The sequence below is a fragment of the Saimiri boliviensis genome, chromosome 1, assembly GCF_048565385.1.
Source record: "Saimiri boliviensis isolate mSaiBol1 chromosome 1, mSaiBol1.pri, whole genome shotgun sequence".
NCBI lineage: Eukaryota > Metazoa > Chordata > Mammalia > Primates > Cebidae > Saimiri > Saimiri boliviensis.
Genome location: NC_133449.1, coordinates 160,165,173 through 160,192,903, shown reverse-complemented (window position 1 = coordinate 160,192,903; position 27,731 = coordinate 160,165,173). Strand labels below are relative to the sequence as shown.

Here is a 27,731-nt window from a genome sequence, read left to right as displayed (position 1 = left end):
AGGGCAGCTCATTCTAGTGTTAGTCAGCTCTTCTGCAGCCATTAATTCATTCATTCTCAGCATATATTGAATGCCTCCTATGGGCCAGTCTTTCACAGATGAATAGGATATGCCCTTTCCCTTGACCTTACAGTCTAGTGGAAAAGAAAGATAACCAAACTATTACAAAAGTTGTCATGGGTATGCAGCATTAATAAAAAGCTCCTTGTTATTAAGTGTCTTAGTCTGTTTTGTGTTGCTATAAAAGAATACCTGAGGCTAGTCAATTAATAAAAGTTTATGTGGCTCATAATTTGGCAGTCTGTACAAGAAGCATAAAACCAACGTCTTTTTCTTCAGCTGAGGTCCTGGTGAGGGCCTCAGACGGCTCCCACTCATGGTGGAAGGCGAGGGGAGCTGGCAGGCTTAGAGATCATGTGGAGAAAAAGGAAGCAGAACACATTCATCACCTCCCTTGCCCCACCCCACGTTAATCTACTCATGACGGATCTGCACCCATGACCCAGATACCTACCTTTAGGACCTGCTGCCAACGTTGGGGATCACATTTCAGCATGAGATTTTGAGAGGATAAGCATCCAAACTGTAGCATTAAGCATTTAACTTCTACAGAGCCATGTATAATATGTCTATCAGATATGAATCAGTATCTTGTGCGTGTCTCAGGCATCATGCTTTTTGGGAATCAGTAAATAAGCAGAATCCTATCCTTACTGAAGGGAGGAGGGCAATGGTTTAGCAGGTGTCAGATGATTAATTCTACAGTCAAGAGGTGCACTCGGGGAACACAAAGAGGGGAGTGATTCATGCTGGCTTGGCAAAAAGGATCAGGGAAGAGCCTCCACTGAAGAGAGACCCACTTAGAACGAACTGTTTTTAATGAATATTTCAAAACATTGTTCCTGGAAGCCTCTGACTGGTATCTAAAATTACCTTGTACCCAGAAGCCACTGATAATTAAAGACAGATAATTTTAAGCAGTGCAGATACCTGTTTATATATCAAAACTATCATTCATAGAACCTTCATTGCACCATAGGCATTGTGCTAAGTGCTTTACTTGAAATATCTTACTTTAAAACACTCCAGCTCAGCTCTGGAGGTCAGTAAAAGAAAAAAAAGACACACAAAAAATCTTACTTAATCTGTATAATAGCTCTAGGTTTAGGAGATTAATGCTATTTTTATGCTCCATTTCACAGATGAGGAAGTTGAGACTCAGAAAGATTAAGTAAATTGCCTTGGGTCCCACATACACAGCTGTTAAGTGGCATATCCAGAACTGAAACCTGGGTCTGTTATCCTCCAAACCCCATACCTGATCAATGAGAGCTAGGTGTTGAATTCATTACCAGGAGTTGTGTATAATCCTGTTGTTTACTGAGACAGGTTGAATATCCCTTACCTGAAGTGCTTTTTACCAGAAGTGTTAAGAATTTTGGATTATTTCATAATTTACAGTATTTGCAGAATGCATACTCCCTAAGCATCCCTAATCCAGAAATTTGCAATCTGAGATGCTTTAATGAGTGTATCAATTGAATGTGGTCAAAACGTTTAGGATTTGAGAGGATTTTGCATGGGGGTACTCAACCTGTAGAGAAACTGAGCGCCACAGAGAAAAATAACCAGCCTTTAGTCACATGGTGAGTTATTAGCTGAGCTGGTTAGGAACTTAGGTTTCCCACCTGTCAGTCATGGGCCCCATCTGTCTGCTGCTCCCAGACTTTTATTATTTTAGCCTAAAGCTGGCTCTTTCTGCCCTGAGCGCTTGGTGATCAATCCACTCTCTTCCCAGGAGGTGAGCTCACCACTCCCAGATGTACTGAATGCCACAGAGCCCCTGAGCACAGCCCAGAGGGAGATCCAGCGCCAGTCCACACTGCAGCTGCTGCGCAAAGTTCTGCAGATTCCTGAGAATGAGTCAGAGCTGGCTGAGGTCTTCGCCTTGATTCATGAACTCAACAGCTCTCGACTTATCTTGTCCAACGTGAGTGAGGAGACAGTCACCATCGAGCAAACCTCTTGGTCGAATTATTATGAGTCTCCGTCCACGCAGTGCCTTCTCTGTAGCAGCCCATTATTCAAAGGGGGACAAAAGTAAGCACCCCTTAACTCTGCCCCTAGCTGCCCCATCCCACTTGGCTCATATTGCTCTTTTCTTCAGAAAACTTGAAAGCTATCACAGTGAAGATGTTACTCTCTGTTGTTTTTAGGCTTCTTTACCTTTCTGCTTGCTAAAAGTAAAGTAATGATTGGTAATTATCATTTCTGTTGAAATGCCTGAAAGTTATCACCAGCTTAGGATTTAGTTTACATCTGGACTGCCTCACACAATGTTTAGGTTTGGGAATTCATTGGGATTGGTTAAATTTTGTAATAAATTCAAAGTTAGATTAATTGTGGGGATGATTCCACAGATTCCAACAAAGTGGAAATACCTACCTAGAAATCCTAAGCTCCAGCAAATGAGAATTTGCCATTGATCACTGAGCCCTGGGACTCCATAAAGAAGTCTCTTTCCCTTCTGTTTTTTTTTTTTGTTGTTGTTGTTGTTGTTGTTGTTGTTTTTGGTGATGTTTCTGGTACTAGCTCCCTGGCCGGGCCCCAGGAATGCTGGCTGCTGACAGCCAGCCGTCTGCAGACGGTGACTGCCCAGGTGAAGATGTGTCTGAACCCCCATTGTCTGGCCCTGCACAGCTTCATAGACATCTACACAGGTGGGTGCCAACCTTCTCTTCCCTCAGAGCATCCCATAGCAGGCTTGGGAACTGCCTGCATGGATGAGACCTCTGGCTCTTTGAGCACTGGACCTTCTCATATGGGGTTTCTGAGGAAGAGGGAATCTTCTTCCTAAAGATGTCAGTCCCAGGAGATGACATTTACCTTTCAAGTGTTGAAGCGCTTAACTGGTATCTTGAAAATAACAGATCTTCATTGTGGAAAGGCTGGAAAATGCAGACAAATAAAAAGAGCAAACAAAAAGTCAAGAGTATTCCTATTGCCGTGAGATAAACACTTACTTAACAATATGCTCAATCTTCCAGAAATGTTTATTCCTCTGTGCAGAATATAAGAAATTGTAGGATTTATAGTCTTTCTTTGAAGAAAAGCACAGTTGTGCTAGATGTTTTGGAATGTGCTTTTTAAATTTAGGGGTACATTGTGGGGATCTTCCTGTGCCAGCAAGTAGAGAAGTACATGGCTATTTTTAAAGGAATGTATGGTGCCCATTTTATATTTTTATGATTCAGTCTTTGTGTACAGCCCTAATTTGTCTTTTGGACAAATACTCAGAAGTGGAATTGCTGTACATTTACCCTTTCCTCCCCTATTACTCGTCAACATCAGGCATTTAGGTAACACTCACCATGTACCAACCATTGTAAGACTGAATCCTAAGTGGTGTTTGTAGAATTGAATGCTAAAGATGAGAGCATATTTGTGATGTATTCTCTTTGTCTTAGAACTTAATGGTGCTTTGTGTTTTTAATGTCTTATATCATTAGATTGAGTTTGTACCATTTTATGCTCTCGCCAACAGTTAATGAGAGTGCCTGATACCCTGTAGTCTATCTAGGCCAGTACTCAGATTATTTATTTAATCAAAATGTATTTTAAAATTTACATACAGTGAAGTGTGTTGCTTTCGGTTCCGTAAGTTTTCACATTTGCACTCAATTGTGTAGCTGCCTTCACAATCAATATATAGAACGGATCTATCACCCAAAACATTCTCTTGTACTGTTCTTTGTATTTAAACCCACCTGTCTCCCCAACCTCTTTTAACTGTTTGATCTCATCTTTATCCCTATAGTGTTCGCTTTCCCAGAATGTCGTGTAAACACAATTACAGCATGTAGCCTTTTGAGTCTGGCTTCTTTTAGTAAGCTAATCAATCCTTTGAGAGTCATCCATGTTGTGTTTGTCAGTGGTTTGTTTCTTTTTATTGTGGAGTAGTTTTCTGTTGTGTGGATGTACCATAGGTTGTTTATCTTTTCCCCATGGGAGGATATTTGGTTCACTGCCGGTGTTTGGCAGTCACAAATAGAGCTGCTACAAATATTTGTGTACTGGCTTTTGTGTGAACCTTTCATTTCTCTTGGGTAAATACCTAGGAGTCAGATTGCTGGGTCATATGGTAAGTGTGTGTTTAATTTTATAAGAAAACTGCATTACCAAAGTGTCTTTACCGTTTTGCATTCCTTTCAACAATGAGTAAAAATTAGTTTGCTCTACATGCCCAACACTCAGCATTATCTGTTTTTGTTTTTCAGCCATTCTAATAGGTGTGTCTCCACATAAATTGTAGAGTCAGCTTGTCAATATCTACAAAGTCCTGCTTGAATTCTAATTGGATTGTGTTCAATCTGTACACATCAATTTGGGAAATTTTGACATGCCTAAAAATGTTGAATCTTCCAGTCCATAGTCTTTCTCTCCATTTTAATAATCAGTTTTTTTTTTTTAGTTCCCAGCATATAGGTGCTGCACATATTTTGTTAGACTTAAGTATTTTTTTTTTCAGTGCTAAGTGGCATGATTCAATTTCCAGCTATTCATTGCCAGTATAGAAATACAATCAAGTTTGTTGACTTTGTAGATGAGTATTATAATTTTTTTAAGTTCATCAATTTTATAGGTAAAATATAATCTTAATTTGTTGTATTTCTTTGTCATTTTTATGATTCTTTATGAGTTTTTTCTCTAGTAAATTTCTTTTGTGAATGTTTCCATTCTTCTTTTGGACTCTTTTTGACAGTTTTCTCTGTTTATCACTCTATTTATTTAGTTTTACCTCTTGCCTGTCAGAATGTGATATCAGTTGTCTTTTACGTTTGTACTTGGTGATTTCTGAGGGCATCATGACTTTTTTGCTTTTTTAAAAACATTGTATGGGACCAGAGCTCTGCTCTCCCTTTTGGTTTCACACTTCTCCGTACCCTTCTTCACTGGGAACACAATTTGCTTTTGTGCAGATTAGTGCATTATATTTTGTGCACATATAAAGTCACTCACTTTTATTTGTCTTAAATTGACTGCACTTAAATTCCTCTGATTTATTCATTGCAGGATTTGGTGTTGGAGTGATTTTATAGCCTTTGATCCCTTATACATTCAGGAGCTAAAGGATGCTCCTGGCCTTTCCCTAGATGTAGTTGAATGAAATGTAAAGGAAGAGTGATACCTTTGGTCCAAGGACTGAACTGGGTGGGAGGAAAGTGTTTCTTGTTTTTATTGGGGAAAAAAAGATGTATGTACTATTTTATTATTGTTTTCATTTTTTTTTTAATTTAATGATGTATTATAGGCAACTTTGTATCAGAATAGTTAGGTCTACTTTTTTAAAAATGGATTCCATGTTGTAATACTTTATTCTTTTAATGCTTTCTATTTTATGAATGCACCATAATGGACATTTAGTTTTGGTGTTTTTGCTTTGCCTTTAAAAAAATATATATATATATGTATATATCTTGAATAAAATAGAGATGAGGCCTTGCTATGTTGCCCAGGCTGGTCTTGAACTCCTGAACTCAAGCAGTCCTCCCACCTTGACCTCTCAAAGTGCTGAGATTACAGGGATGAGACTACAGACCACACCCACCCTGTTTTTTTTGTTTGTTTTTTTTGTTTTTTCTCTTTTTTGAGATAGAGTTTCTCACTGTATTACCAGAGCTGGTCTAGAACTCCTGGGCTCAAGCTATCCTCCTGCCTCATTCTCCCAAGTACCTGTAACTACAGGCGCACACCACTGCACCCAGCTGGTGTGTATTCTAGTTTTTGCCATTGTGTATAATACATTAGTTTTCTGGTTGCCTCTTCTTAACTTGCAGGTCTCTTTAATGTGGGGAACAAGCTGCTGGTAAGCCTGGACTTGCTTTTTGCGATCAGAAACCAGATCAAGTTAGGGGAGGACCCCAGAGTGTCTGTCAGTGTTGTTCTGAAGTCGGTGCAGGAGCAGACAGGTAAAAGTTGCTTTCCTCCCTTTCCCAAGGTTAGTCCTAAGCTCCCTGGGAATTTTCAGAGCAGGCTTTGGTTAAAAGACTCATTTTGGAGAAGGGTCTGATCATTTCAAAAAGGAGACAGTCTTGACTTGTAACGTACTCTTTTGAATTTTACAAATGCCAAACTAATTTGGAAAAGCATGAGTCTTTCTGTGCATACAGGGACCCTTAGCAAGAGATTACAAGTGACTTCTAGAAGCACCTTCTTTGGTCATTGGGAGACTTGGCCCCAGTGCATGTTAGTCAGACTCATTCTGACCACAGCTTCTGGATGTCTGCTTCCAGTTTCAAGGCTCATGCCAAGACCAGAGGGTGAGGACCACCCTTTCTGTCTAGAATTTTTTTCCTCCATGCCCTCTTGACTCCTATATGTGCTTTTCTCATCCCGTTCCTATAGGTTCCAGTCTCCCTTTACCTTGCCTGCTGTGAGAACAGGAGAGCAAAGCTGCTAGAGTTACATGGGCCTATGTTTCAGCCTTGGCTCTACCACTTACTTGCAATGTGATTTTGAGCAAGTTATTCTTGTGCCTCTGTTTCTCCAGTTATAAAATGAGAATAATAGCTGCTGGTTCATAAAGAATTAAATTCCTGTGAGAATTAGTGAGGTAACATGTCAAAGCTCTCAGCACAGCATCTAGTACTTAATATAGGCAGCTATGACTCCAGTGGGAAATGCCCTTTGGGTTGCCCCCTGAGCACTTGCAGGCCAGGTCCCTGACCCTCAGGGTATTTAGCATAGCTGGCTGTTCTTTGAGAAGAATCAGTCTTGCAGAATGGCTCTACTTGCTGCCCACTGGCTCATCGCTAGTGGCTTCAGGGGCTTTTTCTGTGCCCTTCTCAGTGTGCTTGCTCTTCTTCCAGAGAAGACTCTGACCTCAGAGGAGCTGAGCCAGCTGCAGGAGCTGCTGTGCAATGGCTATTGGGCCTTTGAGTGTCTAACTGTCCGAGACTACAATGACATGATCTGTGGCATCTGTGGTGTGGCCCCCAAAGTGGAAATGGCCCAGAGGAGTGAAGAGAACGTGCTGGCACTGAAGAGCGTGGAGGTAAGTGCCTCTCAGCCATTGTGAGGGACCTGCGCGACTCTCTTGTTTTGGCAGCTGCCTTCCTGTATGATATCCCCCAGAGGTGGATAACTCCAGCCCTGTCCAGGTGAGGCGAGTGGCTTTTTCCTCCTACAGCCCGAGAGTTCATTTAGGGAATGCCAGATGGAAATAGAGGCATTTGTTTGTTCAGTTTACTCACTTGAAAAATGTATTTATCCAGTGAATGAGTATCAAAAATATATAATAAATATATTGAACATAAACTAAATGCATGTTTTAGTTGGGAAATAGTAGTTTAAAAAAAAGTTTCTGTCCTTATGGAGCTCACATTCTGGTCTAGGGACACGGGAAACAAATATCTATCCAGGAGTAGTGAGTGCTGTGAAGCACAATCAAGCTAGCTGGGTAAGGAGGAGAGCGCAGTGTCGTGGGAAAGGGCATTTGTATTTTATAGAGGGCAGTTGGTGGGAGGGCATCTCTGATACAGTAGCATTTGGGTAGAGATCTGAAACCCGTGTGGCTTTCTGGAGGAATATTCCAGGGAGAGGGAGCAGCAAGAACAGGGTCTGAGGACCAGCAAGGAGGCTAGTGTGGCTCGAAGTGTGGGGGAGAGGGAGGGAGCGAGCCGTGGGACGTTGTGTGAGGTTTTGGTGCTGCAGGAGGCCGACTCTATGTAGGGTAACATGAGCCATTTTAAGGACTTGCACAGAGTGAAATGGAGAGCCACTGAAGGCGTTGGAGGAAAAGAGTGACCTGAGCTGACTTAGGTTCTGAACTGAAAAATTTTCACACAGTAATAATACCAAATTCAGATGGCTTCATAAATTAATTATAACAAATATCCAAGAAATATTATTCCAAACATAGGCAAACAGCAAAAGTGGATATATTTCCCCAACTCATCATGTAAGGTTGTATAACTTTGGAAACAAAATCAGACATTTGATGTAAGAGAAGAAATTTGGGCTGAATGCGCTCATGAATATAGATGAAAGTCTGAATAAGATAATAGCAAAGCATATCTAATGAATAAAGTAATGCATCATGACAGTTTATCACAAGGAAGCAAGCTTGTTTCAACATTAGAAAATATGTTAATGTAACTCACTACTTAACAGATTAAAGGAGAAACCCCATATAATTTCATTAAATGTAAAAAATAAAATAAAGGTTTTCCAGTGTGAGTCTACACCCATATTTATGGTAAAACTCTTAGCAAACAGAATAGTTGGAAATGTTCCTTAACCTTCTATAGGGTTTTTAAAAAAGCAGTCCCATAGATTACTTTTCCCTGTGATCGTGCCATGAGGTCTGATCACTCGTAGGCAGGGACTGCCCCTTGAGTGTGATACTAGTTGCATTGGAGTGTGAGGTTTCCATCTCTGAACTCTACCATAGCAAACAAGAGCCTGGAACATGGGGTGACCTTCAGGTACTGGACTTGCATCTCATTTGCTCACTGCTCAGGCAGGTGCAGAACCTCTAGAGAACAGCTTTGGTGTATTTTGGCAGGACCACTAAACATATGAAGGGTTGAATGCATGGTTCTGTCTTTTTCTTTCCACCTAAAAAACCAGGCAACTAAAACAACCATTTTGCGTGTGTTATCAAGAGGCTGTTTCCAGATTGATTCAAAACTGCTTGCCTGGTAGTAACAATAATAATGCAGCTAAGATTTATTAAGCATTCTATTACTATGCCAGGTTCTTAATCTGTGCTAAGTGCTTTACTGTATGACCTAATTCTCCCCACAACCTCATCAGGTTTTTATAGACATAGGCCCTGGAGTCCAAGGGCGTTGCCCAAGCTCACCCAGCCACGGAGGGGTGGGGCTGAGATTGTCCTTGCTCTTTCCCAGCCACTGACTGTGGAGTCTGCACCCTAAGCACTGCCATTCTCACCAGCCTCCGCGGACTCTGAGTTCTGGTTTTTCTGATCATATCTGGCCATTTTCTGATCATACCTGGCCATGCAAGTTTACGGTTTCTAAGAATAGATATGCCCACCTCCCTTCAGAAGTGCCATCTCCTAGTCCTACCTGGCACCTGTCATGTCCCATCCAAGACTCCCATGTCCCATCCAAGACTCCCATGTCCCAGAATGGAGTAGCATTCCCTTCACTCTCAGTTTGTTGTCTCTTCTCTTCAGTGGTACCAGGTACTTCTTTCATAGAGGTACTACTTTGTTTTGTGTGTGGAGAATAGTGTGGTGTGTGTGGGGAGAAGGTATCCTGAAGTCTGTGAACTAAAACAGGAAGTTATGGAACAAAACTTAAATATGCTGTTATCCGTGAAGAGACTTGTTAGCCCATCTCTCGGGGTTATATAAAGGAGGACCCTGTGGATAGTTTGTGTACTCAGTTGGCATCACCTGTTCCCTTGCTCCTTGTGGAGAAGATGGACTCAGCTGGCCTCGTTCCCCTAGGTGTGCTGTTTACACAGAGCATGCACTAAGCACCCTGTGAGGTGGCGAACAAAGAGGAATAAGGGCAGGGGAAGAGTCTTTATGAGGATCAGTGGTTCTTGGACTTCAGTGGGCCTAAGAACTACATGGGGCAGTGGTTCTCACAACTTTTTAAAGTGGAGGGCTTGCTGGGTCCCACCCACAGGGTTTCTGACTCAGGAGATACGGAGTGGGACCAGGAATTTGCGTTTCTAGCAAGTTTTCAGGTGGTGCTCTTGCTGCTTGTCCAGGGACCACCCTTTGAGAACCATTCCTCTAAGGAACTTTTTTAAATGCACAATTAGGAGTTTAGTTCAGAAAGGTCAATATGTGGCCAAGGATTTTACATTTCTAGTAAGTAACCTATACAATTCTGATTGGGGTAGTGGGATCCCGGTCACGTTTTGAGAACTATATAAGAGGGCATTGCAAGAAGGAAAATTGAGTACCACAAGTGCTATTAATAGATGTCTCTAATAGGTAAGTAATGCTTCTTTGGGTAGAGGAGATAACTGTGCTGATGATGTGTGGGAGGAGGTCGGCGATCCACAGGGCCTTGGAAAATGATTGGAATTTTACTCAGTCCAGTTCTGCTCATTCTTGCCAGTCTGGTATCAGGAGTAAGGTTTGGGCTTTGGAACTAGACCTGTGTTGACGTGATTGTTCTGTTGCTTACTCGAGTGCTCTTCATACTCACCTCAGCCATCCCCAGACTTGTTTTTTAGTAGTTCATTACAAAGGGTCTGGCATGTAACAGGTATTCATATGGTACCTCCCCTTTCTTTGGAAGACAGGGAAAGTGACATGAATAAAGATCTAAGAGAAGGGACTTGGGCATTATTCATGCCTGGGAGAGTACTGTGGTGTGGGAGAAAGAAATATGACCAGAAGGCGGGTGGGTACAGAGCCATCAAATTCAAGTTTCCTTGGCAATGCCTGGCTGTCAAGACTCCCCTCACTGAGCCTTGGTTTCCCTGTATATATAATGGTGGGGTAGACTGTTGTGCTGCTGATGTTCTGTGACTCCTACAGTTTGGCCTTCTTTATCCTGACCTTCTAGTTCACCTGGCCTGAATTCTTGGGCTCTAATGAGGTAAATGTGGAGGACTTTTGGGCCACGATGGAGACAGAGGTGATTGAGCAGGTGGCATTTCCTGCCAGCATCCCTATCACCAAATTTGATGCCTCTGTTATTGCCCCCTTCTTCCCACCACTCATGAGAGGAGCTGTGGTCGTCAACACTGAGAAAGACAAAAACCTGGATGTGCAACCAGTACCTGGTAAGGCCACCTGGTGGCTGATTGGGGTCCAAAAAAGGGCTCAGTCAAGAATGTGGGATATTGTCCATGGCAAGATAGCACAGTGGCAGAGAGAGAGCCAGGCCCAGCTGCAGGATTCCTTCCAGAAGGATAATGACAGCCCGTGTCAAAATCTCGTAGATTTTAAAGTTGTGGTGAAGAGTTTTGAAGAGCTGTCAGCCATATTAAATAGCAGGGGCACACAGCTCACTGTCAGCCTTCTGGGATACACGGCACTGAGTAGGGGAACGCCTGTAAAAAATGCTGATAATGCTCCATCCCCAAAAGTTTTCATTGAGAAAGTGTAGGGGCAGGCCAAGGAGTCTGCCTTCAAAACAGACCTCCCAGATGGTTTGCAGCTAGTTTTATGGATTATACATTGAGAAACCCTGGACTAGCAGTTAAGAGGATAAATAGGTTTCTAACAACCTAAGTTTGATCCCCAGCTATGCCACTCAGTAGCTGTGTGACCTCCTGTCAGGTCCTTTCATTGCCCCAAGCCATTGTTGCTTCATTTACAAAGAGGGTGTGATAATAGCTACCCACTTCATAGATCACTGAAGATTAAGTGATTTAATGCAGTTGGAGTGATAGCCGCCGCCTTTTTTTTTTAAACTGTAACTCACAGTAAGGAATACATTTTGCGTCATGACGCCGAATGATATTCGTACTATATATGCAAGTGTATATATCCGTAACTGAAACGACATTCCCAAAACAGTATTTTTTCTTACCAAGTGCAATGCACTTTATATTCTATCTTATGTCATTTTCGAATTTTTGAATATGACCCACTTAATTGACAACATAAATACTTAATGTGTTATAATCCACTGGTTCTCAAACAAACAGTTCTTCCTAATATTAGATATTGAGGTCTCGCCTCATATTCACTATTAATACTTTAAGACCTAGGCATCGTTTTCTTTCTTTTTTTTTTTTGAGGCTGGGTCCCACTTTGTTGCATAGGCTGGAGCGTAGTGGTGCAATCTGGGCTCACTGCAACCCCACCTTCCTGGTTCAAGCAATTCTCAATTCTCTTGTCTTCACTTCCCGAGTTGCTGGGACTACAGGCACACACTACCAGACCTGGATAATTTGTTTGTATTTTTAGTAGAGACGGGGTTTCACCGTATTGGTCAGGCTGGTCTTGAACTCCTGACCTCAGGTTGATCCACCTGCCTTGGCCTCCTAAAGTGCTAGGATTACAGGTGTGAGCCCCTGCACCCAGCCTCCAGGCATTATTTTTTAAAGACCCCCACATAATTCTCTTGCTTTAGCCAGGTTCAGGAACATTATGTAGAGAGCACTTTTAAAATGAGAGCTGCTGCTCTCTTCTTACTGCTGCAGCTTGGTTCTGAAAAACCTTAGAAGACTGGATTAAAAGCTGACTTATTTTAGGGTTTTTTCCAGCAGCTGTTTGCAGGGTATTCCGCTCAGATGTTCCAGGGCAGAAAGCCAGTTCTTAGAGACTTCAAATATCTGCAGAAAGCATGGACCTGCCTTGAGTCCCACCTCTGCCAGCCCTGGGGGAGGGCTTGCTTGACACAGAGCTGGCTTCCACTGTTTGCTGTTTTGTGGGCCTAGCTGTGGCCTCTGGTGGCTGGCAGCAGCACCCTCCCACCACCACTCTTGTCTCTTGCAGGCAGTGGCAGTGCCTTGGTGAGGCTGCTCCAGGAGGGCACCTGCAAGCTTGATGAGATTGGGTCCTACAGTGAAGAGAAGCTGCAGCACCTGCTGAGGCAGTGTGGCATACCCTTTCAGGCAGAAGACTCCAAGGTGAGTGTCAAGGGCAGTGGTGGATATCGGGGCTTCTGAAGTAAGCTGATTGGTCCACTTTTCAGAGCAGGGATATGAATACCTGTGACGGCATCTGCCTTGGACAGAAGGTGCTGGCAATCAGGGATGCCTGGGAGACGGGCAACAGCTAGATGGTGACATGTATGTGGGGCCTGGCCTCTAGCAGTTCCTCCTGTTGAAGATAGTGAGTCTAGGCTCTGGGGTCAAGAATCCTGGCCTCTCCTCCTTACTGTGTGTGACCTTGGATAAGCTGCTTTATATTTTGAGCTTCATTTTCCTTGTTTGTAAAATGGAAATAACCAAAATACTAACCTTGTGAATTTGTTGTAAGGAATGCACTTTACACAGTGTCTGATTATTACCTATGCAAGCTCTTAGAAAATGCTTACCATTACATACCTAGACCGTGTATGTGTCTGTTTGATTCCTACCTCGTTTACTTTCCTGTTTATATTTCTGTGCTATTGAAAATGTTATGCTTCCTTTAAGATCAGATTCAAATGTTCAAATCTCCCCTTTGATGATTTCTTTGCTCTGTAAAAAGTGAAAGGACTCGGGCCTCAGACTCTGACAGCTTGGTTAGTCTGGCTGGCTTTGTCTGTGACCTAATCCTTTCAAAGCCTCTGACTGCTTATCTGTACCTAGAGAAGGTTAGGCTTATGAGGCTGCAAGGCCCACTCTGGCCTGGGCAGTTGATTCTTTTGCTTTGGGTGTTGGGTGAGTGTGTGGTGCTGAGCACCAGGCACAGTCCCTTAGCAATCACTCTTATGTTTGTAATCTTGTTCTTCTACTCCAGGACCAGCTCTGCTTCTCCTTATTGGCCCTCTACGAATCTGTACAGAATGGAGCTAGAGCTATACAGCCCCCACCTCACTTCACAGGTGGTAAAATCTACAAGGTGTGCCCCCATCAGGTAAGAAAATAACAAGGTGGAGCTTGGAGTAAATTTGCTAATGTTGAACTTCCCACACAGAGACTGATCCAGCTCAGTTTTGGGGGCTGGACTTAGGTCACCAGGCAACCTCTGGCATAGCTGCCCAGAGGTCAGATACTACCTCGAGGCCTAGGGAGGGAGGCTGGGTCTTCGTCAGTATTTTTTAAGCACCCCACCACATCCTGGGCATCAGCTCTTGAGGGTATAAGGGCCAGCTTGTGTAAAGAATGGCAAAGATGTCATTCCTCCGTAGTTGACTGTATATTTTAGTAGGGAAATAAAGTCACCACAGCTTGTGGCAGCAGCTCCGAAGAAATTAGATAAGGGCCTAAGATAGAAAGTAACAGAGGAACCTGCTGTCTGTGGTGGCAGAGAAGACTTAAGACCTGCAGGATAGGGAGGAGCCCAGTGGTAAGCCAGGGAAGGAGTGTCACAGCTGAGGGACCACCAAGGCCATGAGTGGGGAAACAGAGTGAGCTGAGAGGACAGGGGTTGGAGGGCTCCCCAGGGGTCAGATCATGTAGAGCTCTCTAGGCTGGAGTAACAGTGTGTATTGTATTCTGAGTGATGAGGGACCTTTTAGATGACTTTGAATGGGAAACCTGTGGAAGGGTGTGGACAAGGGGCACTGGCTTAGCACTGGGACAGGTTATGTACTAGATGACAGAGTGGCCCAGGAAGATGCCGGGACAGAAACCCCACTTAACAGGTACTGAACAGGAGACAGGTGGCTTAGCAGAGCCTTCAGTTCACCGAAGCACGTGAGCTAGTGGGGGCCCTCACTGTAAAAAGATCATCCAGTTCCCAGCTACTTGAACAAGCTGTGCCTGAAAGAGATGCTCATGCTTCTACCCTGGGCAGATCAGAGCTTGCTCGAGGGATTGTGTTCATGCGACTGGGGATCGTCTCATGAGAAGCGGCTGACAGCACAGGGATAGCTGTAGATCTTGGGGGCTGTGATGGGAGTGGCATCATTTGGAGGTGACAGCCACGTGGGTATCCCAGAGCCATGGAATGGTGCTTGGACAGCCCTATCAGTAGAGGTGTTTACTAGACTACGTTGTGGGTTCCCATCTGAGCAACAAGCCCACTAGGGTCTGGTGGGGAGCTTGCTCTAAATACAGATGCTTAGACCCCACCCCAGAGACCTTGGTTTCTTAGGTTTGGCCTGGGGTCCAGGCATCTCCATTCTTAACCAGCTCTTAGCTGCTGCTGCTGCTGTTTAGCTAGTGTGGTGAACTGGTAGATGATGTGGAGAGAGTGAGGTTTTGAAAGATGTTCTGAGGTACCTTTCAGCCTAAGTTGAGGACAGGATTCTCCCAGCTCTCTCTAAGAAGAGCAAGGATGAGCTGGTGACTTCATTTAAGGACAGAAGTAGGAAGGGAGCAGGATGGCCATGGCGTCAGCCATGAAGCCGATTACTCATCTTCCTGGGAAGAAGCGAGTGAGAACTGTACACAGTCTGTCTGCAGACGGGCTTCCTAATTAACCCTGCGCCACCCGCCCTCCCCTCCTCCACCCTCCACACTCTTCTTCTCCCAGGTGGTCTGCGGTTCCAAGTATCTTGTTCGGGGTGAGAGTGCCCGTGACCATGTGGACCTGCTTGCCTCTTCCCGCCACTGGCCACCCGTCTATGTGGTAGATCTGGCCACGTCAGTGGCCCTGTGTGCTGACCTCTGCTACCCAGAGCTGACCAACCAAATGTGGGGGAGGAACCAGGGCTGTTTCTCTAGCCCCACAGAGCCACCTGTGGTGAGTCACCTCCTGAGGAACTGCCATGTCTACCCAGGCCTACGTGTCTTGCTCCGTTGCCCAGGCTGGAGTGCATTGGCGCAATCTCGGCTCACTGCAACTTCCGCCTCCCAGGTTCAAGCAATTCTCGTGCCTCAGCCTCTCGAGTAGCTGGGATTATAGGCACGCACCACCACGCCCTGCTAATTTTTGTGTTTTAGTAGAGATGGGGTTTTGTCATCATGCCCAGGCTGGTCTCGAACTTCTGGGCTCAAGCAATCCAGCTGCCTCAGCCTCCCAAACTGCTGGGATTTCGGGCGTGAGCCACCATGCCCAGCCTACTCTGTAAGTTTTTACAGACCAAGCCCTCTGAGGACACAGCATGTCACTTAGCGTGCCCAGGATAGCCCAAACATAGGTACCTTGTGTTAAAAGAGGTTGCCTTCCAGAGAAGCCTAGAAAGTTGCCACCTTTGAGAGTCATTGTGGACACTGACGTATTAAAGGCCCCAGCCAGCCCTGGAGTACATTTAATTCACCATGTCTTACATTTAGTTGACCATGAATACACCACATGGCATGCCTGTTGTGATCTGAAGACACACCGGTTTAGAAAACACTGATCTTATCCAACCCTCTCCTTTTATTAAAAGGGAAAAACTAAGGCTCAGAGGGGGAAATAGACTCTTTTAGGTCACATAGCAGATCAGTGGCAGAGCCCTTGTCTCTGTGTCTTAGTATATTGCACCAGACAGTATTTCTCATAGTCATGTACCCTCCAAGGCCAGCAGGCCAGCCTTTGGCCTTTGCTGGAGTAGATATAGAACTGAAAATTAGGAAGAAGGGAAGAATCAGAAGGGTCGAGTGCCCCAGCCAGGATGCATTATGGGAAGTGAAGGCCTCTGGCTTTGCCCTGGAGGAGTCCCTGGGGCTCACTGGCTCCATAAGTATGCCGGGGACCCCAGAAAGGTGTCTTACCCTCCGTCAGAGCCTGATCTTTCTGCTCCCCTGCAGCCCCTGGCCTGAATGGACTGGGAACAATAATAGCTCAAGTAATCCAACATCTGCTCTGGGAGGTGGCCACTGTTACTGTCCCTGTTCTCATGTGAGGAAATGGAGGCACTGCAGGGTGGGGGTTGACCCAGGAGACACAGTACATGGTGATACTAAGATTCAAACAGGGCTGGCTGAGCCTACAGTGTTCTCATTACCACATGGGTTCTACCTTAGTCATTCCTTCTTGTCATAATGCATTCTCATTTCTCCTCTAGAGTGTGTCCTGCCCAGAGCTCTTGGACCAGCATTATGCTGTGGACATGACAGAAACTGAGCACTCTATCCAGCACCCGGTCACCAAGACTGCCACACGGCGTATTGTCCATGCAGGCACACAGCCCAGTTCTGATGACCCCAGTGCTGGGCACCACTCCTTGGCCCTGTGCCCTGAACTGGCACCCTACACAACCATCCTGGCCTCCATTACGGACAGCAAACCAAACAGTGTCCGGCAGCGGCCCATTGCCTTCGACAATGCCACTCACTATTACCTCTACAACCGCCTCATGGACTTCCTCACCAGCCGCGAGATTGTCAATCGTCAGATCCATGACATCGTACAGAGCTGCCAGCCTGGTGAGGTGGTCATTCGTGACACCCTCTACCGCCTTGGGGTTGCTCAGATCAAGACGGAGACAGAGGAGGAGGGTGAGGAAGAGGAGGTGGCCACAGTGGCAGAATAAGCCAGGCTGTTGTACAGGGACTACACCATCTCTCAAGCCATAGTGAGGCCCTTGCCTGAGCAGAGCTGTCCAGGGGACCTGCAGAAGTGGTCTCCTGTCAGGAAGGGCCTCTGACTGCTGGGACTGACCAAAGAGCTTCCACTCCCTGAGCGTGGCGGGGCCCAGGGTCCTCGGTTCTCAGCCCTCCAGGGGTCAGGAGTGGTGCCAAGAAACCTCTTCTGGTCCTGAGAGAGTACCTGGGGGACATGGTATGTTTAATGGAGGGAAGGGAGGCTGAGGGAAAGGCTGGTGGCTTCCCTGGGGCCTGCTGTGGGTCAGGGTGGAGGTCCTGGGTGGGCTAAGGCATGAACGCTAGTACTAGGTGAGAAGGTCTCTCCCACCCCTGAGGAGCCCTGGTTTCAGCCCCCACAGCTTCATGAATTGCATAGCCTGTTGCCTTTGACTAGGGGCCTTTGTGGCCTCGTTAGCTCTAGGGGTCCCTTTGGGCTCTTGATTCTCCCTGAAGGAGGGATGCATTTCTCTCCTGCTCTTCCTGGACCCACATGTGGGGGAAGCTGAGGACGGACAAACAGCCACAGCTCTCTTCCAGGACTGTCCTCTCTGCCCCAAGCTTTGAGGAAGAGCATCCCCTCCCTCCTTTCCCTGGCCACTGCTGCTGCACCCAACATCCTGTCTGGGCCTGGGACCCTCTCCACAAGAGGGGATGTGGTCCATGGTCATGACATAACCTGGCAGCAGTAGAAAAACTCCCTTCTATGAAGGGGAAGCAGACTGGGCCATAAGTAAACAGCAGGACTGGCTCAAGTGCCCAAGGTTTGCTTAGGGCCTGGGAATTGGCCATGTGTTAATTTATTGAGAGGAGTGGAGTAGGTGGCTTTTTTCCCCTCCCTCTTCCCCCAACGAGAATAAAGTTTATTAAATTATCTGGTTTTGGTGAAGCAGGAGTCAATTCCGTGTACATTGTATGGGGCACAGTGTGGTCAAGCTGCAGAGATGTGAGCTTATCGCTTCATGAGAAGGAGGGATAGAAGGCCCAGGGCGTGTGCAAGCACTTGTGTGGCACAAAGAACCAGAGGCTGGCTGCAGTGATGCTGTTAGTTTAATGTTGACAAGGACATCCCACGGCGTGTCTGTTAGTGAGGATGAGTCAGCTTGGGGGACTTTGTGCTTCCTGCTTGGTGTGGCCAGCCACATGCCAAGGTCCCCTGCCTTCCAGCCCAGCATGACGGGACTGGGCTGAACACCCCCAACGTTTAGCTGCCACTTGGCTCATTATAGCAGTACCAAATCGGGGGTGGGGGTGGTGGGGCTGTGGAGTAAAGGCTCATAGGGCAGAGACTAGGAGGTCCTGGGAGATTTCTCTAGGAGCCACCCTGCTCCCAGGGGCCTGAGCTGAGCAGGGTGTGAGCACCTGCCGCTCCTGCTGCTCCTCTCTGAGAGGGAGATCTCACTTCTCTGCCAGTCTGTGTCGTTCAAGGAGCCTGACAGTGTAGCTCCCGGGCACTTCACAGGCATAAAGTCAGTCCATTCTGTTAAGATGAAGGGATTAGGAAAGGGGGTTCCTGGAAGTAGGGATGTTAAGAGCGGGCTGGAGGTCTGTCCGTTGGCATAGCAAACACAAGGCCAACGCCGTGAGAACAGTAGGGGAAGCGGGAGTGAGGGCTCAGCCCCCAGCCCCTGACTGGCAGTGATGGCCCATGCTCAGGGAGTGCGATCCTCTGATCTCCCCTGGATCCCTCACCTTCCCAAGTTCGAGAGATGGGCCGAGCTGTTGAGTGAAATGACTGAAGGCAGAGTTTGTGTGTACTCCCCATGTTGTCCCATCCATGGAGGAGTTGAAGCTTGGAGGAGGGGAGAGTGGTGCTCCCTGTCATCGCCTCCTCAGTAGAACTGATAGCTGTTGGGCGGCAGCAAGGGCTGGGCGATATCCCCTTGCTCGAAGTGGGCCAGCTGCTCACTAGAGCTCTCCTCCGGCTCACTGCTGCTTCTCGGCAGATTGGTATAGTCCTAGGGGTGGGAGAGACCAGAGACTGTCCGTCTGGATCCATCAGGCCCAGCCCAACCTGCTTTACCAGCCACCCACCCCGAGCCTCACCCCACTCACCGGCTCTCTCCCGTCCTCTTGGGTCTGCTCCCGAAGGAGGGAGCATATCTGCTGGAAGGTGGGTCTGTGGGTGGGCTCTAAGGCCCAGCAGGCCTGCATAATGCCATATCTGGAGATAGGACAGAGGATGCCCATGTGCTCCCTGGGGTCCGGGGGTTAGTAATACACGCCCCTAGAGAGACCTACCCAGCAGAGGTCCCCAAACCTAGTCAAAAATTTGAGTTTAGTATAAAACTTGTGCTGAGTCCTTGGCACACTTTATTACTTAATCCTCACAGTAACCCTTGCAGAAGGGTGCTCTCATCACCCTCATTTTGACAGATGAGGCCATTTTGGTATCCTCAGGGTCACTGCAATAACAATCTGAAAAGCCTGAGGTTAGGGACAGGTGCAGTGGTTCACGCCTGTAACCCCAGCACTTTGGGAGGCCGACGCAGAAGGACTGCTTGAGGCCAGGAGTTCAAGATCGGCCTGGACAACGTAGTGATAGCCTATCTCTATTAAAAACTTTTTAAAAATAGCTGGGCTTGGTGGCGCACACCTGTAGTTCCAGCTACTTGGGAGGCTGAGGCCAAAGGATTGCTTGAGCCCTGAAGATTGAAGCTGCAGTAAGTTATGATTGATTGCACGCACCACTGCACTCCAGCCTGGGCTACAGAGCAAAACACTGTCTCAAAAAAAAAAGAAAGAAAGAAAAAGAAAGTAGTCATTCAGGACCAGCCCTAGCGAAGAGCTGCTTCTCTGAGAACATCCCCCATACCTTGAACTCAAAAGGGGCTTGTAGTGTCCACTGCGGGAGAGAGAAAGCCTGACTCTGGGACATTTGGGACAGGGGAAGACCAGGAGGACCACATGGCCTTCCATCCCGTTCCAGCAAAAGCCTGGACTGTCCTCTTCCCTCCCTGGGATCCCTTTGCTTACATATCCTTTGGGGCAAATGCAGGCCGAGCCATTTGGTATCCATCCTTCACCATTTTATAGAACCTGCTGTTCACCTGGATGCCCGGGTAGGGATTCAGTCCTGCGAAGGCCAAGGTCAGGTGAGAAGCCGTGCTGTCTTCTCCCGCTTCCTGCACACCCACACACATCTCAGTGACTGGGCGTGAAGGGTTCCAGCTAACGACACTGCACCAGCAGCTGCTCTTGGCCAGTGCTTCCTGTGTGCCAGCCTCTGTGCGGCAGCCCTAGGCTTTGGGAAGGTGTGAGCCTCCAGCCAGGCCTTAGCACACCAAACAAGAATTCTAGCGCAGGCTTTGGGATCAGACCAAAGTTTCAGTTGCGTATCATGAAAGCGGGAACAGACAGGTGGTTATGAGTGTGTCGGAGCAGTACGTTTATGGACTGAGTACAAGTCCCTGTGCCTAGTCCTCAGGAAATGGGAGTTCTTTCTACTAGAGCCTAGTAGCAGAGAACTGCATTTTCAGGGGTCTGTGGACTTCAGACAAAGGAGGGAAATGGACAAAGGAGGGTAAGAGCAGCAGCTGCATGAGCAGAGACAAATGAGGAAAAGAGCCGGAAAGGAGCGCCTGTCAAGGGCAGGGGTGGGCCCAGCCCCGCAGGAGCCGTGATGCTGGCTTTTGAGAGCCCTTGCCCATTTCTGCACTCCCACCACCCCTCACTGTGTCCTGGGCACCAAGCATCTTTGTCCGCCAGTGGGGCAACCAGAGGAGCCAGCTCCGGGCTCTGCCTGGAGTGGGCCCAGTGGCTCACCAAGTGAGAAGATCTCCCAGAGGAGGATGCCATAGGACCAGACGTCACTCTGAACTGTGTAGACACAGTTAAAGATGCTCTCCGGGGCCATCCACTTCACAGGCAGGCGGGCCTGGGGTGACAGTCCCCAGTTATTTCGGGCCCTGACTCTTTACCCCCTTCCCAGCTGGCCCAAGCCCTCCCAGCACTTACGTTGCCCTTGACGATATAGTTGGAGTCATTCATGATGTCCCTGGCCAGCCCAAAGTCGCCAATCTTGGCCACATGACCATTGGTCAACAGCACATTTCGCGCCGCCACGTCCCGGTGGATGCACTGTGGGAAGGCACCGCAGGGTTACTCTTGGGTCCTTTCCTACCTGAGCCCGAGTTGAGGAGGATGGCAGGGAGGGCCCCAGAAGGCTCTGAAGTCCCTGTTGAGGGAGTGGACATCAGTTTTGGTCGTTTACCACAAACCCGTGTCTATGCCTTCGACCAAGGCCCAGGATGCTTAGACACACCCGTTACCCTGAGCTGTCATGGCCCTTCTTGCCCTTTGTCCGCTGAGTGGTCCACTCAGGCCCCAGAAGCAAAGGGCCCCTGAGCAGAGAGCAGTCTCTGAACCCAGCTGTTACATCCGATCATAGCAGCTGCCACCTGCCAGGCCCTTCCCTAAACTGCACACCTTGAATCCTTTTTTCCTCTCAAACAGTCATTAACACTCATTTTTATGGGTGTAGAAACTGAGGCACAGAGAATTTAAATAGTTGATTGAAGTCACAGAGCAGATGGCAGAGCCAGCAATCAACCATTGACTCCCAAATCTGTTCTAAGGAAGATGGCAAGAGCTCCCATTCCCCGGGCTCTTCTTCCTAGGCTGAGTGTACTTCATATATCATCTGACATCCTCCAAATTCTATGAGGACGTTCCCATTATCATCCTTACCAGACCATGTGCTCCATGAGCGACAACTGTTGTTTCTTCTGCGGTTTAGTGAAAACAAATGAATAAAGCCCGGTACCCTTCCTCGTCCGCACACTGGGGACACAGGTGCCCAGCCTTGGGCACAGCTTTCTCCCAGTCAGCCTGCAGCTGCCACCCAAATGACTCTCTTGCCCTCTGTCTCCTCCCTACCCTCTTCACAGCCTCCCCATCCTTCCTCACGCAGCCTCCCCGAACAGAGACCTGGGTGGCCACGAGCCAGGGTCAGGTTCCTACTCACATTCTTGGAAGCAAGGAAGGCCATACCCTGGGCCACTTGGCTGGAGAAATGAAGCAGGTCCCGGAGTTCCAGAGGCCGTTCACCCTCCTTGTCCAGGTCTGGGGTGGAAAGCGTTGTGAGGGCAGCCCTGCCACACTCCCACCCCCTGTCCCAGCAGCCCTTTTCTTTTCTTCTTGTCATCAAGCAAGTGGGGCCTGGCCCTGGGACCTCCTTACCTTGCTCAGAGGAGTCATTTGAAGAAGTGGAGACGGGCCTCATCTCCATAGAGGTGTCCACACCCTGGCTGGAGAAGCCACTGTCCCTACATAGGAGAGAGGGTTGGGGGTGGGGGTCAGCCCCCATCATTGTACTGCTCGGCTTAGGCCTTGGCCTCCCACCACCCCACGGTCAACTGGAATGTCCCTTTCTGATAAAAAGCCCTCCTGCCACACTCCATCCAAGCGAGCATTGGTTTCTGCTTGGCTGTCCCCAGTTGGGGAACTCACAACCTATGGTTTTGGGCAGCTCTGCCCGTGAGAAAATTACTCACTCTTCCTAATGCCAATCTGACCCTCGCTCTACCCTCAAGGGCCACAGAGAAGTTGGAGTCCTCTAGCACTGGAGCATATTTGAGGGCCCCTTCTGAGTCCTCTCTTCTCTAAACACAGCGCCTCTCACCCCTGGCTTCACATTAAAATCACTTCGGGAGCTTTTAGGACCAGGGTAATTACAAATAGTCCAGAAACTCTAGGGGCAAAACAGTCATTCACAGATTTAAATCTCCCCAGGTGATCCCAAAGTGCAGCCTAAGCTGAGGCCCACTGGGCAGGAGCAGTGCTGCGTAAACTCTAATTCACGTGCAGGTAGATCACCCCGGAATCTCTGCAATGCGGATTTTCAAGCAGCAGGCCTGGGTGGGTGGGCCTGAGGTGGTGCATTTCCGGCAGTCCTCAAGAGATACCTGTGAGAGCACACTTGGGGTAGAGTTTGAGAAGCCCGGATGGAGACTGAATTGCCACTACTGCCCCTCACGTTCCAACCAGATAGGAGCTCTCTCCCTTGCGCCCCCTCTGCGCTACAGATGTACACCTTGACAACATCCATACTCTAGTGTTCCCAGAAAGAGAAGCCAATGTTGAATTTATGATCTGACCATGGCAAGACCTTCCCCTCCCTTGTTTTAGAAACTTACACTTCTATTAACGTAGCCTGGGATCATTTTGGCAGAGTTGGTTCCCAGACCATGTGCCCACAAAATTACCCACTCTGGGAATACCTTCTCCATCTGTGTATTTGAAGAGGGAAGCTAATAACTTCTTTTGATGCGGATTTTGATCTGATTTTCAAAGGTCTACTGTGTGCCACCCTCATAGAAGTATCAGGAAATCAGAAGAGGAAGCGAAAAATGGGAGGAGGCCCCATTTTTTAGGACCCTGGGTGAAGAGATGGGCTCCTTCCCTTTTGCCGCCCCAGGCGTGGCAGCTGACAGTGTCTAGGATGAGGGCACAGTGTACACCCTTTTCATTCTGATCCTGTCCTGGCCCCACAAGCCCCTGAGACAGAGACCTCCAGGACAGCAGCGTGGTTTGGGTGAATGCTGGACTGGAAGTCAAGAGGGCAGGATTCTAATCCACGCTCTGCCTCTACCCCTGAGTCATGTGTGACATGAATCTCTCCACTTCCTCTCTTTGGTTCCCCATGTGGCTCTGTCCGTCGGATGGCTCTGTTCTGGATGGCTTCCAGGAGTCACAGCACCACAGAACAATAGAACTGGAAAGACCCTGAGAGGTTCAACACTCTGACAGCTTGGCTGGGGAAACAGGTCCAAGTGGGCCAGGGACCTGGCTGGCCACAGTTACGCTGTGTTGTCTCCTCTCACCCAACAATTCACACACCCTGTCCCCACTCCCCCGTGGCAATGTGGGACACTGGTGTTGGTGACTCAAGTGGAACAGGTGCTCTGCAGCGTCGTCAGCACAGGCTATGGGAGAAACAGGTGACTCCTCCCCACATACATCTGCCTATCTCTTTCTCTCTTTTTTGAGACCGAGTTTTGCTCTTGTCACCTAGGCTGAAGTGCAATGATGTGATTTCAGCTCACCACAACCTCCGCCTCCTGGGTTCAAGTGATTCTTCTGTCTCAGCCTCCCAAGTAGCTGGGATTACAGGCATGCACCACCACGCCTGGTTTTGTATATTTAGTAGAGATGGGAATTCTCCATGTTGGTCAGGCTGGTCTCAAACTCCCAACCTCAGGTGATCCATCCGCCTCTGCCTCCCAAAGTGCTGGGATTATGGGTGTGATCCACCGTGCCCAGCCACATCTGCCCATCTCTGACTAGGGCTCCAGGCACAGATCTTGGTTGATCTTTTACACACACTGGGTGGTGATTTCATTGACACGTCTCTACCAGACCATAAGCTGCTTGTCTTTGCCCTCTCCCCTCCCAGAACATGGTAGGTGCTCAAATATCTGTTAAGTGAAGGGAGTAGAGAAACAGAGGTGCTCATAAAACCTGTGGTGGCTACTTCCCATGGCACAGGTGGCAATCGGCCACACAGCCACCCGATCCTGAGCTGGCTTTGAAGACAGACTTGGGTCCCACCTCCCAGACTTGGCATTTCTGTTGTCCTTTGCCAGGGGCTACCTGTGGACATGTTTCTTCTCCAGGGGGATGTTCTTATAGCCGGTACCTCCCTCGGGGCCCTGGCCAGGGCTCAGGCTGGGTCCCAGCATGGCTTCAGTCTTCTTTCGGAGAAAGTTGAGCAGGTCGCCATAGCAACAGTACTCTGTGATGACCAGTAGAGGGCCTAGAGCAGCCAAGCGTGTGGGGTGAGGCAGGTGCTGAGTGCTCCCTTGCGCAAACAGGAGCATGGGTCTGGGGCAGTGAGGTCACTGGACCAGGACCTGGCACAGCTGAGTTCTAACCCCAGCTCTGTGAGCAATTTTCCCTGTGCCTCAGTCATTCCATCTGTTTAAAACAGACAACCTTAAACAAAAATGTAGCCCAAGAATTATTTCTTTTGAAGGAAAACGATGGCAGCTCAATGTAGGTCAGAGCTGCTATCAGTGAAAAGGATGTGGGGCACTCAGAGTCCCAACAAAGCCCAGGGCACCTTTGTGGGCAATGGGGAGAATGTCGAAGCATCCTTGAATGGAGACTTAAGAAGTAGGTGTTCGAGCAGGGGCCCAGGAGCTGTCCCATTCATCTCCTCCTCCAGGGGCTCCAATGCTGCTTATCAGTCTCTCTCTATGCCCCAGGCTGCCCGTGCAGCTCCTGACTAGTCCAGGAGATGGGGCCAGGAGTTTAAGGGATGCTGAGACCAGGATCCCACTGGTACTTAGAGCAATAGGATCCTGAGAAGGGGAAGAAGGAGCAAGGTGGCCCTGGGGCCCTCATATCCCCCATAGGCCCCAAGACCTTGGCCCCATGCCCACCAAGGCCCTTACCTCCGTGGGTGCAGGCTCCCAGAAGGTTGACGATATTCTTGTGCTGGCCCAGGTGGCTCATGATCTTCAGCTCGGACATGAGGGCCTCCTTCTCATCCGTGTGGGCCGTGGCTGGGAGAAAGGACCACAGGTCCCACAGATGGGGGTGGACATGGCACCACACAGATACATGGGGGCCAAATGCAGAGACCCATGGAAGCAAGCAGGGGGTACCCCAAGACCCAGAGAGGCCAAAAGAAGAAGGAAAAATGCAGACACACAGATGGGAGAGAAGAGGGATGGGCCTGTCACTGAGCTGGTCTTTGAGTGACAGGAAGCCAAACTCTGGCCAGGCCATGCCCCTAGGTGGCCTCTCTGTACCCCCAGCCATTTTGGAGCTCAGTCAGAAGCCCCTTGACACCTTAAAGGGTGACCTACACCTTTTTTTTTTTTTTTTTTTTTTTTTTTTTTTTTTTTTTGAGATGGAGTTTTGCTCTTGTTGCCCAGGCTGGAGTGCAATGGCATGATCCTGGCTCACTGCAACCTCTGCCTCCTGGGTTCAAGTGATTCTCCTGCCTCAGCCTCCCAAGTAGCTGGGATTACAGGTATGCACCACCACACCCGGCTAATTTTTCTATTTTTAGTAGAGATGGGATTTCTTCATGTTGGTCAGGCTGGTCTTGAACTCCCAAACTCAGGTGATCTAGCCACCTCAGCCTCCCAAAGTGCTGAGATTACAGGTATGAGCCACTGTGCCTGGCCAACCTAGACCTTCTTGGAGCCAGGAGTCAGAGGTGCCTGGAGCTCACAAGAAAAGCCAAGTCCTTACCTCTGAGCTCTGTCCCTCAGGCTTCGACAGGCTGAAATGTGGGCAATGCCTCTTGTGACACCAGGGCCAGCCCACCCCCAGCATCTCCCACCTCCCATCCCTTCCCTCTTCCCCCCTCCTCACTCACACTTCAGCATCTTCACAGCCACCTTCACCACAGCATCTTCCTCGCCCAGACCAAAGGCCAAGGCCTCCACCACCTTCCCAAAGGCACCGGCTCCGAGGATATTACCTGCCATGCACACAGGTTCCTTAGGTCCCTGAGCACCAAAGGGCCTCTGTCCAAGGGCCCACGGGCTCCCTGCAACCCCCACAGGTCCTGTGATAGGAAGGTGTGCTGCCATCTCACCAAACTGCAGGTTGTTTCGGGGGAACTCCCACTTCTCGTTGTAAGGCAGCTGCGTGGGGTCGATGAAAGTGTAGCTGTTGCCCTGATAGCTCTCAATGATCCTCCAGCGGATCTGGTACTTGGGCTTCTGCAGGAGGAGGAGGAAGCACATGGCAGCCAGGGCTGGCAGCTTGTGGACCTCATCTCTGACCCCCAGGAGCAGGGGTGTGGGCAGTCCTGAGGCACCCAGTGGAAGAAGGCAGGGCAAGGCCTGCTGTGGGCTGAGAAAAGTCATATCTTCTCATGAACATGGCACTGAGAGCATGTTCCTGCTTGACTCTGCCTTCTTTGTGACCTTTTCTCAAAGCCTCAGTTTCCCTATTTGTGTATTGAAGAACTTGGACAGAACAATCTCTGAGGGCCTTGATATCTCTGATAATCTGATAATTCCTCAGCCAGGAGGGAGGATGGAACATGATCTATCCATCTGTCCATCTATTCATCCATCCATCTGTCTGTCTGTCCATACACCCTCCCATCCAAGTATATTTTTTTAATTGTGGTAAAATAAATATAACATAAAACTTAACATCTCAACCATTTTTAAGTGTATGGTTGAGTAGTATTACGTAAATTACATTTTACATTGTTGTGCAATCAGTTTCCAGAGTTCTTTTCATCTTGCAAAACTGAAACTCTTCCCATTAAAGAACTCTCCATTCCCTCCTCCTCCTCCTCCGGGCGGTGGCAATCATGATTCTACCTTCTGTCTCTATGAATTGTACTGCTCTAGCTACTGCAGCTCAGTGGACTCACACAGCATGTGTCTCTCTATTGGGGTTGTCTTATTTCACCTAGCATAATGCCTTTGAGGTTCATTCGTGTTGCAGCATGGGTCAGAATTCCCTTCCTTTTTAAGGCTGAATAATAATAGTCCCATCCAAATATTTTCTTGAGCATCTACTTGTGTCAGGCACCGTTGATTTGGAGTTGAACAGGATAATGTCCCTGCCTCTCCATGGAGTTTGCATTCTAGTGGCTGAGAGAGGCATTAAACTCAAATAAATACATATGTAGGAAATTTTTGAGTGGTGCTATGAAGAAGATAAAGTAAGAAAAGTCAGGGAAGGCCCCTGAAGAGCCTGCCATGCGA

At 48.1% G+C, this 27,731-nt stretch overlaps 2 protein-coding genes across 3 annotated transcripts in view; one reads left to right on the top strand and one right to left on the bottom strand.

Moving 5' to 3' along the window:
- The window catches only part of HMGXB3 (HMG-box containing 3), a 54,956-nt gene extending 37,036 nt beyond the window's left edge, over positions 1-17,920 (top strand). For both annotated transcript variants that reach the window (XM_003934010.4, XM_010344537.3), the window contains exons 12-20: positions 1,799-2,100; positions 2,593-2,720; positions 5,838-5,969; positions 6,870-7,054; positions 10,557-10,776; positions 12,440-12,573; positions 13,391-13,507; positions 15,071-15,280; positions 16,530-17,920. In XM_003934010.4, coding sequence (XP_003934059.1) covers positions 1,799-2,100; positions 2,593-2,720; positions 5,838-5,969; positions 6,870-7,054; positions 10,557-10,776; positions 12,440-12,573; positions 13,391-13,507; positions 15,071-15,280; positions 16,530-16,997 — 1,896 coding nt within the window. In that variant the 3' untranslated portion in view covers positions 16,998-17,920. The remainder of the gene's footprint in view (positions 1-1,798; positions 2,101-2,592; positions 2,721-5,837; positions 5,970-6,869; positions 7,055-10,556; positions 10,777-12,439; positions 12,574-13,390; positions 13,508-15,070; positions 15,281-16,529) is intronic.
- A 158-nt stretch (positions 17,921-18,078) lies between these two features.
- The window catches only part of CSF1R (colony stimulating factor 1 receptor), a 34,535-nt gene continuing 24,882 nt past the window's right edge, over positions 18,079-27,731 (bottom strand). Inside the window, exons 11-21 of the mRNA XM_003934081.4 lie at positions 26,600-26,726; positions 26,378-26,482; positions 25,443-25,553; positions 24,640-24,802; positions 22,228-22,313; positions 22,013-22,110; positions 21,004-21,126; positions 20,812-20,923; positions 20,023-20,122; positions 19,102-19,210; positions 18,079-19,004 (exon numbers count right to left, since the gene is read on the bottom strand). Of these exons, the coding sequence (XP_003934130.3) occupies positions 18,879-19,004; positions 19,102-19,210; positions 20,023-20,122; positions 20,812-20,923; positions 21,004-21,126; positions 22,013-22,110; positions 22,228-22,313; positions 24,640-24,802; positions 25,443-25,553; positions 26,378-26,482; positions 26,600-26,726 (1,260 nt within the window). The 3' untranslated portion in view covers positions 18,079-18,878. The remainder of the gene's footprint in view (positions 19,005-19,101; positions 19,211-20,022; positions 20,123-20,811; positions 20,924-21,003; positions 21,127-22,012; positions 22,111-22,227; positions 22,314-24,639; positions 24,803-25,442; positions 25,554-26,377; positions 26,483-26,599; positions 26,727-27,731) is intronic.